The sequence below is a fragment of the Grus americana genome, chromosome 10 (genome assembly GCF_028858705.1).
Source record: "Grus americana isolate bGruAme1 chromosome 10, bGruAme1.mat, whole genome shotgun sequence".
NCBI classification, from domain to species: Eukaryota; Metazoa; Chordata; class Aves; order Gruiformes; family Gruidae; genus Grus; species Grus americana.
This window is the reverse complement of record NC_072861.1, coordinates 1,636,275-1,649,225: the sequence shown is the minus strand read 5'-3', so window position 1 is coordinate 1,649,225 and position 12,951 is coordinate 1,636,275. Positions and strand designations below refer to the sequence as shown.

Below are 12,951 nucleotides of genomic sequence, written 5' to 3'. Positions count from 1 at the left end.
CGATGGGGTCGTGACTCGGCTCGGTGACAGACGCTGGGGCAGATGCCATGGGATTACCCAGCCTAAAACCTGGAGATCTGCTCCCCTTCTCCCCCCAGCAGGCAGAGAGCATTTAATTACTAATTTACTAATTACCCAAAGATGCTGCCAACGGGCTCGAAACCAGTGGTTGGGAGCAGCCCCAATACTCCGGCCGCCCTAATCCCACTGACTGTGGGGAGCCAGCGGATGTCCGCTAGCCAGGGGACTGCTCAGTTGGGGACACCAAGTGACTCAGGGAGGCACCGCTGTCCTGGCAGCCCCAATCCTGCCAGCGATGGCATGGGGTGGTAGGGAACAGGAGGGGACAGTGGGGGCAAGGAGGGGATGGTGGGGACTGGGATGAGACAACAGGCATCAAGGGGAGATGGTGGGGACCAGGAGAGGATGATGGGGACCAGGAGCAGATGATGGGGACCAAGGAGAGATGGGGGGCACCAAGAGGAGATGATGGGAATCAGGAAACATTGGGGACTGAGGAGAAATGGTGGGGCCCAGGAGAGGATGATGGAGACCAGGAGGAGCCAGTGGGGATGAAGGGGAGATGATGGGGACCAGGAGGGGGAAAAAAGTATCAGGAGAGGGTGATGGAGACCAGGAGGAGATGGTGGAGACCAGGACAGAATTACTTGGAACCAGGAGGAGATGATGGGGACCAGGATGGAATTATTTGGAACCAGGAGGGGATGAAGGAGACTTAGAGGAGATGGTGCTGACCAGGAGGGGATGATGGAGACCAGGAGGAGATGGTGGGGACCAAGAGAGGACAACAAGGATCAGGAGGGAATGATGGGGAACAGGAGGAGGTCATGGGGACTGGGAGAGGATGAAGGGGATCAGGAGGGGACAATGGGAATCTGGATGTTTTGATGGTAAACAGGAGACAGTGATGGATGAGGGAGAGCAGGAGGTGATGGCAGGGACCAGGAGGGGATGATGGAAACCAGGACAGAACAGTAGGGACCACCTGGGGATGATGGGGACCAAAAGGGTGTGATGGGGATCAGGAAGGGCCAGTGAGATGCAAAGGGGGGGTTTGATGGGGATCATGAGGGTATAGTGAGGACAGGGCTGGGATGATGGGGACTGGGAGGAGAAGATGGGGATCTGGAAGGGAAGATAGGGACTGGGAGGGGACGATGGTGACCAGAAGGGACAATGGTGACAAAGAGGGGCCAAGGGAACCTACAGGGATGGTGAAGACCAGGAGATGATAATAGAACCCAGGACCAGGAGGTGACAGTGGAAACCGGGAGGGGACACGAGAGACCAGAAGAGGTTGGTGAGAAGCAGAGGATACATCAGGAGGGGACAACAGGGGCCAGGAGAAGACACGAAGATCTGGGAGGGTACAAAAGCATTGTGGGACTGGAGCTGGCTGGGAAGAGTAAATGTGGATGCCTGGCACTCAGCTGTTTCCAGGCCAGGCTCTGGTTTCAGCTATAATTAGCTCTTGTTTACTGGAGGCTCCTTGATAAACAATGCCATGGAGGTCTCCTGATGACAGAGGGTGACAGCTCCCACATCACCGGCCCCCACGCCCTGCCAAGGCCTTCACTGACCCCCAGCACAAGGATTCAAGTTTCATGTGGCTCTGGAACTGACCCCCGGCACGCACCGCCCCGGGGACACGGGGCTTGGGACAGACTGGTGGCTGTCCCTTGGGCCACCTTCAGGGCAAGAGGTGTTTTGGCACAAGCCCAGCGGCCACCGCCTATGGGTCCATCGTGGCCACAGGGCCATTTCAGGACCCCTTTGAGGTCACCCAAGGGGTTTGTTGATGAAATGTCACACCAGGCTGGATTTGTCCTCCTGGGACAGGCCCCACGGTGCTGGGACAGGATGGGCTCAGTGCCACGGTGGGGCCGGTCGGTGTGGTCCAGGCACATTCCTGGGCACCGGCAGAACCATGTGCGGGTGCCAAGAGCCGCCGTGGTGCTCACGGGGGCAGGTTGAGGTCCTGTTCTGCGGCCATGGTTGGAGCAGCAGCTGCTTGGGGACCACAGTGGAGCGAGGGGACCTCAGAGGTGTCCCCAAGGTGAGGTAGCTGGGCACGGCACGAGTGCTGGGGCTGGCACGGTGCCCGAGGCTGTGGCTGGGGTTTTGGCAGGGCGACGTGGCACCACAACCAGTTGGGGACAGAGAGGTCCCCGAGGTGGGGCTGGGCATGGTCCCGTGTCCCCAGCTCTCTGGACATCATGCTTTCACCTTGCAGATGAACCTCCTCGCCCAGGTAACAGGGGACCGGATGGGGAGGGAACCCACACCCAGGCAGTTCCCCCCTCTGCCGTGGCACCCAGTGCCCACAGACCCCATGGCTGGGACCTGCCTGGTGCTGAGTCTGGGAGTGCAGGGGTGACGGGGTCCTGGGAGGATGTTGTGGTTTTTCAGGGGTGGGTGCCAGCAGGGAATGGGTGCCAGCAAGGGATGGGTGCCATCAAGGTTCCAGACTCACTCTATCCCCTCTCCCCACAGGTGAGCACCCTGGGGCAGACCCCACAAGCCCAGGACAGGCCATTCCTCCAGCCCCGGCGCTGGCTGGGCTCCTGGGTGCGACAGGTTTGGGGGTGCTGGCACAGGGACCCCGGCCAGGGGCTCGGGCAGGGGGATGGCAGCAGTCCGGGCAGGGGCTGAGCCATGACACTGGTGCCCTTGGTCCCACCTCCCTGAGGCCACCGGTGCTGACGCCGGGTCTTTGTCCCTCCAGGTGAGCAGCTCCAGGCAGGTAAGTGCCAGCACCCCACCCCACCCGTCTCAGCCCTGGCACAGCAGGGCCAAATCCGGCGCGCCCTGCCTTTTCCTCAGCACCCATGGGTGCTCAGCACCTAGAGGAGACGGCCCCTTCTCGGAGGGTTTCCCCAACCATGGAGACCCAAGCTGTGCCCAAGCCACTGGGGATGGGGGATGAGCCAGTGGGTCAGCGATGCTGCCGCTGTCCCCAGGGCACCGGTGGCCCTGAAACATGGACGGGTCCCCACACAGTGGCCAGGGCGGTGAGCACAGCAGGGTGGGTGCCACCATGCCAGGGGACCCCAACACCCGCTGAACCGAGTGTCACCACAGCCCATCTTCTCTCCCAGGTGTCCCCAGCGCTGCAGTGATGGAGGCAGTGAGGCACCCAGGGGACACGCTGGGCTGGAACATCCTTTCCCGGTGCACCGACCTTGCACCAATGGTTTTGCTCTCCCTGTTACATAACAACAAATGTTTGCACGGAGACCCTGCGCCGTCCCGGTGTGATTTGTGCTGCTTTCACTTTTGATTTCCCTTTCCCAGAAGCTGCCGGTCAGACCTCCCATTCCTGCCTCCCTCAAAGGCAGTGGCCCCTCTTTTCTCCCTGCAGCAGCCCGGTTCTGTCCCCGGCTCCGTCCCAGAGAAGACAATGCTGAGCAGCAGTGGTAGCGCGGTAAGGAAGATCCCATCTTCACACCCCGTTGCAGGCAGCTGTTTGCGTCGCCGTTGCAGGGTGACAGGGAGGGGGAGGATGAAGGGGGCTTGTCCCAGGACGCCTCCAGCTCAGAGAAGTTGGGAAGGACGAGTGACTTTTGCCTGAGCCAAGCCCTTGTGCCTGGCAGGAGCCATCACGGGCAGGGTGTGATGGCAGGGTGGGACACTGCCCTCTCTGCATGGGCAGCACGGCACGAGCATGGCGCTGACGCCCCGTTTCTGTTCCTCTCTCCTTGCAGATGTCGAGCAGCTTTGTAAGTAGGAGATTGGTGAGAGCTTCACCAGCAGCGTGGGGGGTTCGGGGGGGCATTTTGGGTGTGTGATGGGGCTGGTTGTGCCGCCTCCTCACCTTCCCTCCCTGGCGTGGTTGGCAGAGGGATTATAAGAAGATCAAGTTTGTGCTGTGTGGGGACAAGGAGTTCTTTGAGGAGGTGTCAGAGAGCAATTTGCAGCCTGGGGACATCGTGCTGGTTCCCTTTCTAAGCACACCTGGCATCAACAGTAACATCTTCCAACATGCAGCCGTGTACTGTGGGGACGGAGAGGTCATACATTTCCAGAGTAAGTGCCTGACCCCCTGCTCCCATTTGGGATGCGGCGGTGGCCAAAATGCAGCCAGCAGTGTGGTGTCTGGGCAATGGCAATGGGTGGCTCTTGTTTTCCAGACATGTCCTCTTCCGACAAAAGTGGTCGGATCAGCAAGGAAGGCTTCAACGCCATGAAAAAGGAGAGGGGGAAATGCCGGATTCTACGGAAAAAAGGCGGGATCAACCTCAATGACTTCCGTTGTAAAGTCAGGAAGGCGATGTGCAGCGAAGCCTACTATGACTTGTACATAAACAACTGCATCCACTTTGCCCTCTACCTCCTGGACATGGCGGAATTCTACATGAAACTGGTGAGCACGGAGCTGGGTGTCACCACGGGTGTGGTGGGACAGGTCCTGCACCCACAGCCAGCCCTGCCTTTGCATCCAGACCCGATTCCCCCTGGGGCTGACCCGTGGGTGGTGGGGACAGCAGGGGAGACAGCGGAGGGGACAGCCAAGCCCCCTGCACATGGACAGCTTTCTCTTGCAGGTGGAAGTCCAAAATGAAGATGACAGCTGCAGCTGTTGGGCCGTGAGTATCGTCAGTGTCATCCCTTCCGTGCAGGGTCCCCGGGAGGACTGTGGGGTCTGGGAAGGGCTGGGTCACCAGTGTGGCTGGGGTCCCCAGTGAGGGCTGGGTTCCCCTGGAAGAAAGAGTGTGGGGTCTGGGAAGGGCAGGGTCCCTGGGAGGGCCGGCTGGGGATTCCCCAAAGAAGACTGGTGTCTACAGAAGCTTTGGGGTCTCTGGGAGGGCTTTGGAGTCCCCAGGAAGGCTGTGGTGTCTCTGGAAGGAGGGCTGGAGTCCCCAAACATAGCCGGTGTCTCCAGGAGAGCTGCAGGATCCCTAAGGAGGTCTGAGACCCAAGCAGGGCTGGGATCCCCAGGAGGGCTGTGGCATCCCCAAGAGGGTTGGGGTCCTGAAGGAGGGCTAAGGACAATCAGAGAGCTGCAGGGTCTGGGATGGATGGGGTCCCCAGAAGGGTTGGGCTCCCCAGAGGGGGCTGGTGTATCCGGAAGTTCCACGGTGCCCAAAATGGACTGGGGACCTCAGGAGGGCTGGGGTGTCTGGGAGGGTGCACGGTCTCCGGGAGGCTTGGGGGTCCTCAAGAGCAGCACTGGCAGGGGACCCATCTGCACAAGGCAGGAAGGGCAGGGCAGGGGGTCGGGGCACCATGTCCTCCTTTTGGGGCCACCTGCAGCCCACCCACCCCGCTGTTGCAGAGGAGCAGCCACGTTGTGTGAGGGGTGGGGGCCACCATGTCCTCCTGAGGATGATCCCTCCGCCAACCCACAGAGGAGACTGAGCAACGACGCGCCCACCCCAATGTCTCATCACAAGGAAGGTGGAGAGAGAGAGAGAGAGAGAGAGAGTGTGAGTGTGTGTGTGTGTGTGTGTGTGTGTGTCCCCTTGCTTTCTGATTGCTGGTGCTTATTTGCCGTGTGCTAATTAAAAGCTGTAAAAAATTTTCCACCTGAGCTGTGCCTGTTTACCCCCGCTGCCTCACTCCTGTGTGAGGGGTGACAGAGCTGCCTGGTGGAGCCAAGCTCTGCCCTCCCTGAGACAGAAACGGACAGCCACCAGACAAAACCCGAGGCCAAGGGGACCCTGTACCCTCTCCCTGCCCAGCAGGAGGCGGTCGCGTAAAAGGAAGGAGGGAGCGGAGGCAGGTCCACGCTGTGTGTGGCAGGCGAACCTTCTCCTCTTCGCCCACCTCGCCTTCCCAAGTGCCTCTGTACAAGAGCTACGAGGCTCTGGCTGTGGAAGGTCCCTCAAAGGAGGACATGGACGACAGGCGAGCTACACCAGAGGTAGCACCTAGACCCAAAAGGCCCGCACCCCCTGCTGTGACCATCCCCATGAAGAAGACCCCATGGGTTATAGTTGTAGGGACTCCCTTCGGAGGGGCACAGAGGGCCCGACACACAGGGCAGGCCCTCCTCTCAGAGACGTCTGCTGCCTCCACGGGGCCCATGTCAAGGACATGACGAGGAAACTCCCCGGCCTGGTACGGCCCTCTGACTACTGCCCACTGCTGCTCCTCCATGTGGGTGGGGACGAAGTTGCGACATATAATGCAAAAGCGGTCAAAAGGGACTTCAGGCTCTTGGGACGGTCACTGAGGGGATCTGGAGCACAGGTAATAGTTTCCTCCCTCCTTCCAGTTGCGGGCGGTGATGTTGGGAGCAACAGGCGGACACAGTCCATAAGCGCATGGCTTCGTGGCTGGTGTCACCGCCACGCCTTTGGGGTTTTTGACCGTGGGATGGCCTATGCGGCACCAGGCTTGATGAACTCTGATGGGAATCGCCTCTCTCAATGGGGAAGAAGGGTCTTTGCCCAGGAGCTAGCAGGGCTCACTGACAGAGCTTTAAACTAGGCTCGAAGGGGGAGGGGGATAACATCAGACTTGCCTGCGACAAGTTGTGGGATGCCGTACCCAGGTTGGAGGGACGGGGTGCTGGCGAGGGCCCTCAGCCTATTGCTCAGAGACGTGCTGGACACACTGCAGCCAGCTTGAAGCCTAGAGGAGACGAGCCAGGGGCTCCTGAGGCAGCGGGAACCAACAGGGAAACACGGGGAACATACGTCAAAGGAATTCCAGCCGCTGCAGCCACTCAGTCAACCCACTGGGACCCAACTGGAATGCCTCTATGCAAATGCACGTAGCACAGGGAACAAACAAGAGGAGTTGGAGACGTGCGCACGCCTGTAGGGCTATGACTTTTCTGGCGTTACGGAGACATGGTGGGATGGCTCCTATGACTGGAGTGTTGGGATGGAAGGATACAGGCTCTTTAGGAAGGACAGGCAGGGCAGATGAGGAAGGGGTGCATGGAGCTCCCCCGGGGATGGATGAGGAGCCGACCGAGAGCTTATGGGTCAGGATTAAAGGGAGTGCAGGGGCAGGGGACATCATAGCGGGGGTCTGCTACAGACCACCTGACCAGGGAGACCGAGCGGATGAGGTTCTCTACAGGCAGATAGGAGCAGCCTCACGTTCACAAGCCCTGGTCCTCATGGGGGACATCAATCACCCCGATATCTGTTGGAGGGACAACACAGCAGGGCACAAGCAATCCAGGAAGTTACCTGAGATATGGAGAAGGCCCAGGTACTCAACAACTTTTTCCCTCAGTCTTCACCGGCAAGTGCTCAAGTCATACCGCTCAAGTCGCAGAAGGCAAAGTCAGGGACTGGGAGAATGAAGAACAACCCGCTGTAGGAGAAGATCAGTTTTGAGAAAATCTAAGGAACCTGGAGGTTCACAAGTCCATGGGACCTGATGAGATGCATCCATGTGTCCTGAGGGAACTGGCAGATGAAGTGGCCAAGCCTCTCTCCATCGTATTTGAGAAGTCGTGGCAGTCCGGTGAAGTTCCCGCTGACTGGAAAAGGGGAAACATAACCCCCATTTTTAAGAAGGGAAAAAAGGAAGACCCAGGGCTCTACAGGCCGGTCAGTCTCACCTCTGTGCCTGGCAAGATCATGGAGCAGATCCTCCTGGCAACTATGCTCAGGCACATGGACAGTAAGGAGGTGACTGGTGACAGCCAACATGGCTTCACTAAGGGCAAATCGTGCCTGACAAATTTGGTGGCCTTCTATGATGAGGTTACAGCTTTGATGGACAAGGGAAGAGAGACAGATGTCATCTACCTGGACTTGTGCAAGGGAGGTCTGTACTAGTCTGTACTACCACACTCGAGTGCACTCTCAGCAAGTTTGCTGATGACACCAAGCTGTGTGGGTGGTCAACGCGCTGGAGGGAAGGGATGCCATCCAGAGGGACCTTGACAGGCTGGAGAGGTGGGCCTGTGCGAACCGCATGAAATTCCACAAGGCCAAGTGCAAGGTCCTGCACGGGGGTCAGGGCAATCCCAATCACAACTCCAGGCTGGGCGGAGAATGGATTGAGAGCAGCCCTGAGGAGAAGGACCTGGGGGTATTGATTGACGAGAAGCTCAACACGAGCCGGCAGTGTCTGCTCGATGCCCAGAAAGCCAACCATGTCCTGGGCTGCATCACCAGCAGCGTGACCATCAGGTGGAGGGAGGGGATTCTGCCCCTCTACTCTGCTCTGGTGAGACCCCCCTGCAGTACTGCGTCCAGCTCTGGAGTCCCCAGGACAAGAAGGACATGGAGCTGTTGGAGCGAGTCCAGAGGAGGGCCACAAAGAAAATCCGAAGGCTGGAGCACCTCTCCTAGGTGCTAAGAGAGTCTGAGAGTGTTGGGGTTGTTCAGCCTGGAGATGAGAAGGCTCCGGGGAGACCTCAGAGCACCTTCCAGTCCCTAAAGGAGCTACAGGAAAGGTGGAGAGGGAATGCTTACAAGGGAGTGACAGGGCAAGGGGGAAGGGGTTTAAACTAAAAGAGGGTAGATTTAGCTTAGATATTAGGAAGAAATTCTGCCCTGTGAGGGTGGTGAGGCCCTGGCACAGGTTGCCCAGAGAAACTGTGGCCGCCTCTGGCTCCCTGGCAGTGTTCCAGGCCAGGCTGGATGGGGCTTTGGGCAACCTGGGCTAGTGGAGGGTGTCCCAGCCCATGGCGGGGGCTTGGAACTAGATGGGCTTTGAGGTCCCTTCCAGCACACACCAGTCTGTGATACTATGGTTCTATGATATATATAATATATTGCAATATATACAATATATTGTATATATAAATATATTCTATCATATATTATTAGAGGCTCCTTGATAAACAATGCCATGGAGGTCTCCTGATGACAGAAGGTGACAGCTCCCACATCACCAGCCCCACGCCCTGCCAAGGCATTCGCTGACCACCAGCATGAAGATTAAAGTTTCATGTGACTCTGGAACTGACCCCTGTCACACACTGCCCCGGGGACACGAGGCTGGGGACAGGCTGGTGGCTGTCCCTTGGTCCACCTTCAGGACAAGAGGTGTTTTGGTACACAAAGGCGTTTTGGCACCAGCCCAGTGGCCACCGGCTATTTGTACATCGTGGCCCCAGGGCCATTTTAGGACCTCTTTGGGGTCACCCAAGGGGTTTGTTGAAGAAATGTCACACCAGGCTGGATTTGTCCTCCTGGGACTGTCCCCACGGTGCTGGGACAGGACGGGCCATCAAGGTTCCAGACTCACTCTATCCCCTCCCCCCCACAGGTGAGCACCCTGGGGCAGACCCCACAAGCCCAGGACAGGCCATTCCTGCAGCCCCGGCGCTGGCTGGGCTCCTGGGTGCGACAGGTTTGGGGGTGCTGGCACGGGGACCCCGGCCAGGGGCTCGGGCAGGGGGATGGCAGCAGTCCGGGCAGGGGCTGAGCCATGACACTGGTGCCCTTGGTCCCACCTCCCTGAGGCCACCGGTGCTGACGCCGGGTCTTTGTCCCTCCAGGTGAGCAGCTCCAGGCAGGTAAGTGCCAGCACCCCACCCGTCTCAGCCCTGGCACAGCAGGGCCAAACCCGGCACGCCCTGCCTTTTCCTCAGCACCCATGGGTGCTCAGCACCTAGAGGAGACGGCCCCTTCTCGGAGGGTTTCCCCAACCATGGAGACCCAAGCTGTGCCCAAGCCACCGGGGATGGGGGATGAGCCAGTGGGTCAGCGATGCTGCCGCTGTCCCCAGGGCACCGGTGGCCCTGAAACATGGACGGGTCCCCACACAGTGGCCGGGGCAGTGAGCACAGCAGGGTGGGTGCCACCATGCCAGGGGACCCCAACACCCGCTGAACCGAGTGTCACCACAGCCTGTCTTCTCTCCCAGGTGTCCCCAGCGCTGCAGTGATGGAGGCAGTGAGGCACCCAGGGGACACGCGGGGCTGGAACATCCTTTCCCGGTGCACCGACCTTGCACCAATGGTTTTGCTCTCCCTGTTACATAACAACAAATGTTTGCACGGAGACCCTGCGCCGTCCCGGTGTGATTTGTGCTGCTTTCACTTTTGATTTCCCTTTCCCAGAAGCTGCCGGTCAGACCTCCCATTCCTGCCTCCCTCAAAGGCAGTGGCCCCTCTTTTCTCCCTGCAGCAACCTGGTTCTGTCCCCGGCCCCGTCCCAGAGAAAAAAATCAATAACTGGAGTGGTAGCGCGGTAAGGAAGATCCCATCTTCACACCCCGTTGCAGGCAGCTGTTTGCGTCGCCGTTGCAGGGTGACAGGGAGGGGGAGGATGAAGGGGGCTTGTCCCAGAACGCCTCCAGCTCAGAGAAGTTGGGAAGGACGAGTGACTTTTGCCTGAGCCAAGCCCTTGTGCCTGGCAGGAGCCATCACGGGCAGGGTGTGATGGCAGGGTGGGACACTGCCCTCTCTGCATGGGCAGCACGGCACGAGCATGGCGCTGACGCCCCGTTTCTGTTCCTCTCTCCTTGCAGATGTCAAGCAGCTTTGTAAGTAGGAGATTGGTGAGAGCTTCACCAGCAGCGTGGGGGGTTCGGGGGGGCATTTTGGGTGTGTGATGGGGCTGGTTGTGCCGCCTCCTCACCTTCCCTCCCTGGCGTGGTTGGCAGAGGGATTATAAGATCAAGTTTGTGCTGTGTGGGGACAAGGAGTTCTTTGAGGAGGTGTCAGAGAGCAATTTGCAGCCTGGGGACATCGTGCTGGTTCCCTTTCTAAGCACACCTGGCATCAACAGTAACATCTTCCAACATGCAGCCGTGTACTGTGGGGACGGAGAGGTCATACATTTCCAGAGTAAGCGCCCGACCCCCTGCTCCCATTTGGGATGTGGCAGTGGCCAAAATGAGGAATGTAGTGCGGTGGTTGGGCCAGGGCGATGGGCGGCTCTCGTTTTCCAGGAACGATACCTTTCGGGAAAAGTGGTCTGATCAGCAAGGAAGGCTTCAACGCCATGAAAAAGGAGAGGGGGAAATGCCGGATTCTACAGAAAAAAGGTGGGATCAACTTCAATGACTTCCATTGTAAAGTCAGGAAGGCGATGAACGGTGAAGCCTACTATAGCTTGCGCAGAAACAACTGCATCCACTTTGCCCTCTACCTCCTGGACATGGCGGAATTCTACATGAAACTGGTGAGCACGGAGCTGGGTGTCACCACGGGTGTGGTGGGACAGGTCCTGCACCCACAGCCAGCCCTGCCTTTGCATCCAGACCCGATTCCCCCTGGGGCTGACCTGTGGGTGGTGGGGACAGCAGGGGAGACAGCAGAGGGGACAGCCAAGCCCCCTGCACATGGACAGCTTTCTCTTGCAGGTGGAAATCCAAAATGAAGATGACAGCTGCAGCTGTTGGGCCGTGAGTATCGTCAGTGTCATCCCTTCCGTGCAGGGTCCCCGGGAGGACTGTGGGGTCTGGGAAGGGCTGGGTCACCAGTGTGGCTGGGGTCCCCAGTGAGGGCTGGGTTCCCCTGGGAGGAGGCGTGTGGGGTCTGGGAAGGGCAGGGTCCCTGGGAGGGCCGGCTGTGTATTCCCCAAAGAAGACTGGTGTCTGCAGGAGCTTTGGCATCTCTGGGAGGGCTTTGGGGTCCCCAGGAAGGCTGTGGTGTCTCTGGGAGGAGGGCTGGAGTCCCCAAACATAGCCGGTGTCTCCAGGAGAACTACAGGGTCCCTAAGGAAGTCTGAGACCCAAGCAGGGCTGGGATCCCCAGGAGGGTTGTTGAGGGCTGTGGCGTCCCTGGCACGGTTGGGGTCCTGAGGGAGGGACTGGATCAGCTTGCCACTGCCACGGTGGGTGCAAGCACCTCAGGGGACCCCGATGCCCACTCCAGGCAAGCATCACCACAGCCCGTCTTCTCTCCCAGGTGTCCCGAGCACTGCAGTGATGGAGGCGGCGATGCATCTGGGGGACACACAGGGCCGGAACATCCTTCCCCAGGGGACCTTGCACCAACAGCTTTGCTCGCCCTCTTGCACAACAGTAAATGTTTGCACAGAGCACCTGTGCCGACCCGGTGGGACTTGTGCTGGTTTCACTTTTGCTTTCCTTTTCCCAAAAGCTGCCGGTCAGCCCCCCCGTGCTGCCTCCCTCAAAGGCAGTGGCCCCTCTTTTCTCCCTCTGGCCTCCTCAGACAAACAAAAGCCTCTTTCGTTGCCAGCATTTGATTTCCAGCATCAAAATCATAGAATCATAGAATGGTTTGGGTTGGAAGGGACTTTAAAGATCATCTAGTTCTAACCCCCCCTATAAATAACTCCCTCGGTCGCTGGGGTGAAAACTGGCCAAACGGCTGGACTAGGTCCGGCTGGAGGCCAGTCACCACTGATGTACCCCCACGGGTCAATACTGGGTCCAGTCCTGGTCAACATCTTCGTTACTGGTCCAGTTGACGGGGCAGAGCGTAGCCTCAGCGAGTTTGCTGAGGTACCAAGTTGGGAGGGGTGGCTGATGCTCCAGAGGGTCGTGCTGGCAGCCAGAGGGACCTGGACAAGCTGGAGAAATGGGCCAACAGGAACCTCATGAAGTCCCCAACAAGGGGAAGGTGCAAAGTCCTGCCCCTGGGGAGGAGCAAACCCAGGCACCAGGACACGCTGGGGGCGGTGGGGTGACCAGCTGGAAAGCAGCTTGGCAGAAAAGGCCCTGTGGGTTCTGGGGGACACCAGGTTGACCATGAACCATCAATGTGCTCTTGGGGCACAGTGAAGGCCAACAGCATCCTGAGCTTCATTAGGAGGAACATTGCCAGAAGGTCGAGGGCGGTGATTTTTTTCCCTCTGCTCAGCACTGGCGAGGCCACCCCTGGAGGGTTGGGTCCTGTGCTGGGCTCTCCAGTCCAAGAGAGACATGGACATACTGGAGAGAGACCAATGAAGGCCACCAAGGGTCTGGAGCATCTCATGTATGAAGAGAAGCTGAGAAAACTGGGGCTATTCAACCCGCAGAAGAAAAGGCTCAGGGGGATCCTATCAGCGTGTACCAACACCTGTTGGGGGGAGTAAAGGAGATGGAGCCAGGGTGTTC

At 58.8% G+C, this 12,951-nt stretch overlaps 1 protein-coding gene across 3 annotated transcripts; it reads left to right on the top strand.

Moving 5' to 3' along the window:
- The first annotated feature begins 3,269 nt into the window (after nt 1–3,269).
- LOC129210757 (uncharacterized) lies at nt 3,270–11,935 on the top strand. 3 transcript variants are annotated; one of them, XM_054836937.1, is made up of 6 exons: nt 3,270–3,445; nt 3,726–3,740; nt 3,861–4,047; nt 4,152–4,384; nt 4,566–4,607; nt 5,275–5,534. In XM_054836937.1, the coding sequence occupies exons 1-6, from the start codon at nt 3,422–3,424 to the stop codon at nt 5,377–5,379; spliced, it is 606 nt and encodes a 201-aa protein (XP_054692912.1). In that variant the 5' UTR covers nt 3,270–3,421; the 3' UTR covers nt 5,380–5,534. The 3 variants fall into 3 exon arrangements, with proteins under 3 accessions (XP_054692912.1, XP_054692914.1, XP_054692913.1); XM_054836939.1 differs by lacking the exon at nt 5,275–5,534 and adding an exon at nt 11,795–11,935 and having other exon boundaries at nt 3,273–3,445; XM_054836938.1 differs by having other exon boundaries at nt 3,278–3,445; nt 5,291–5,534.
- The last annotated feature ends 1,016 nt before the right edge of the window (nt 11,936–12,951 follow it).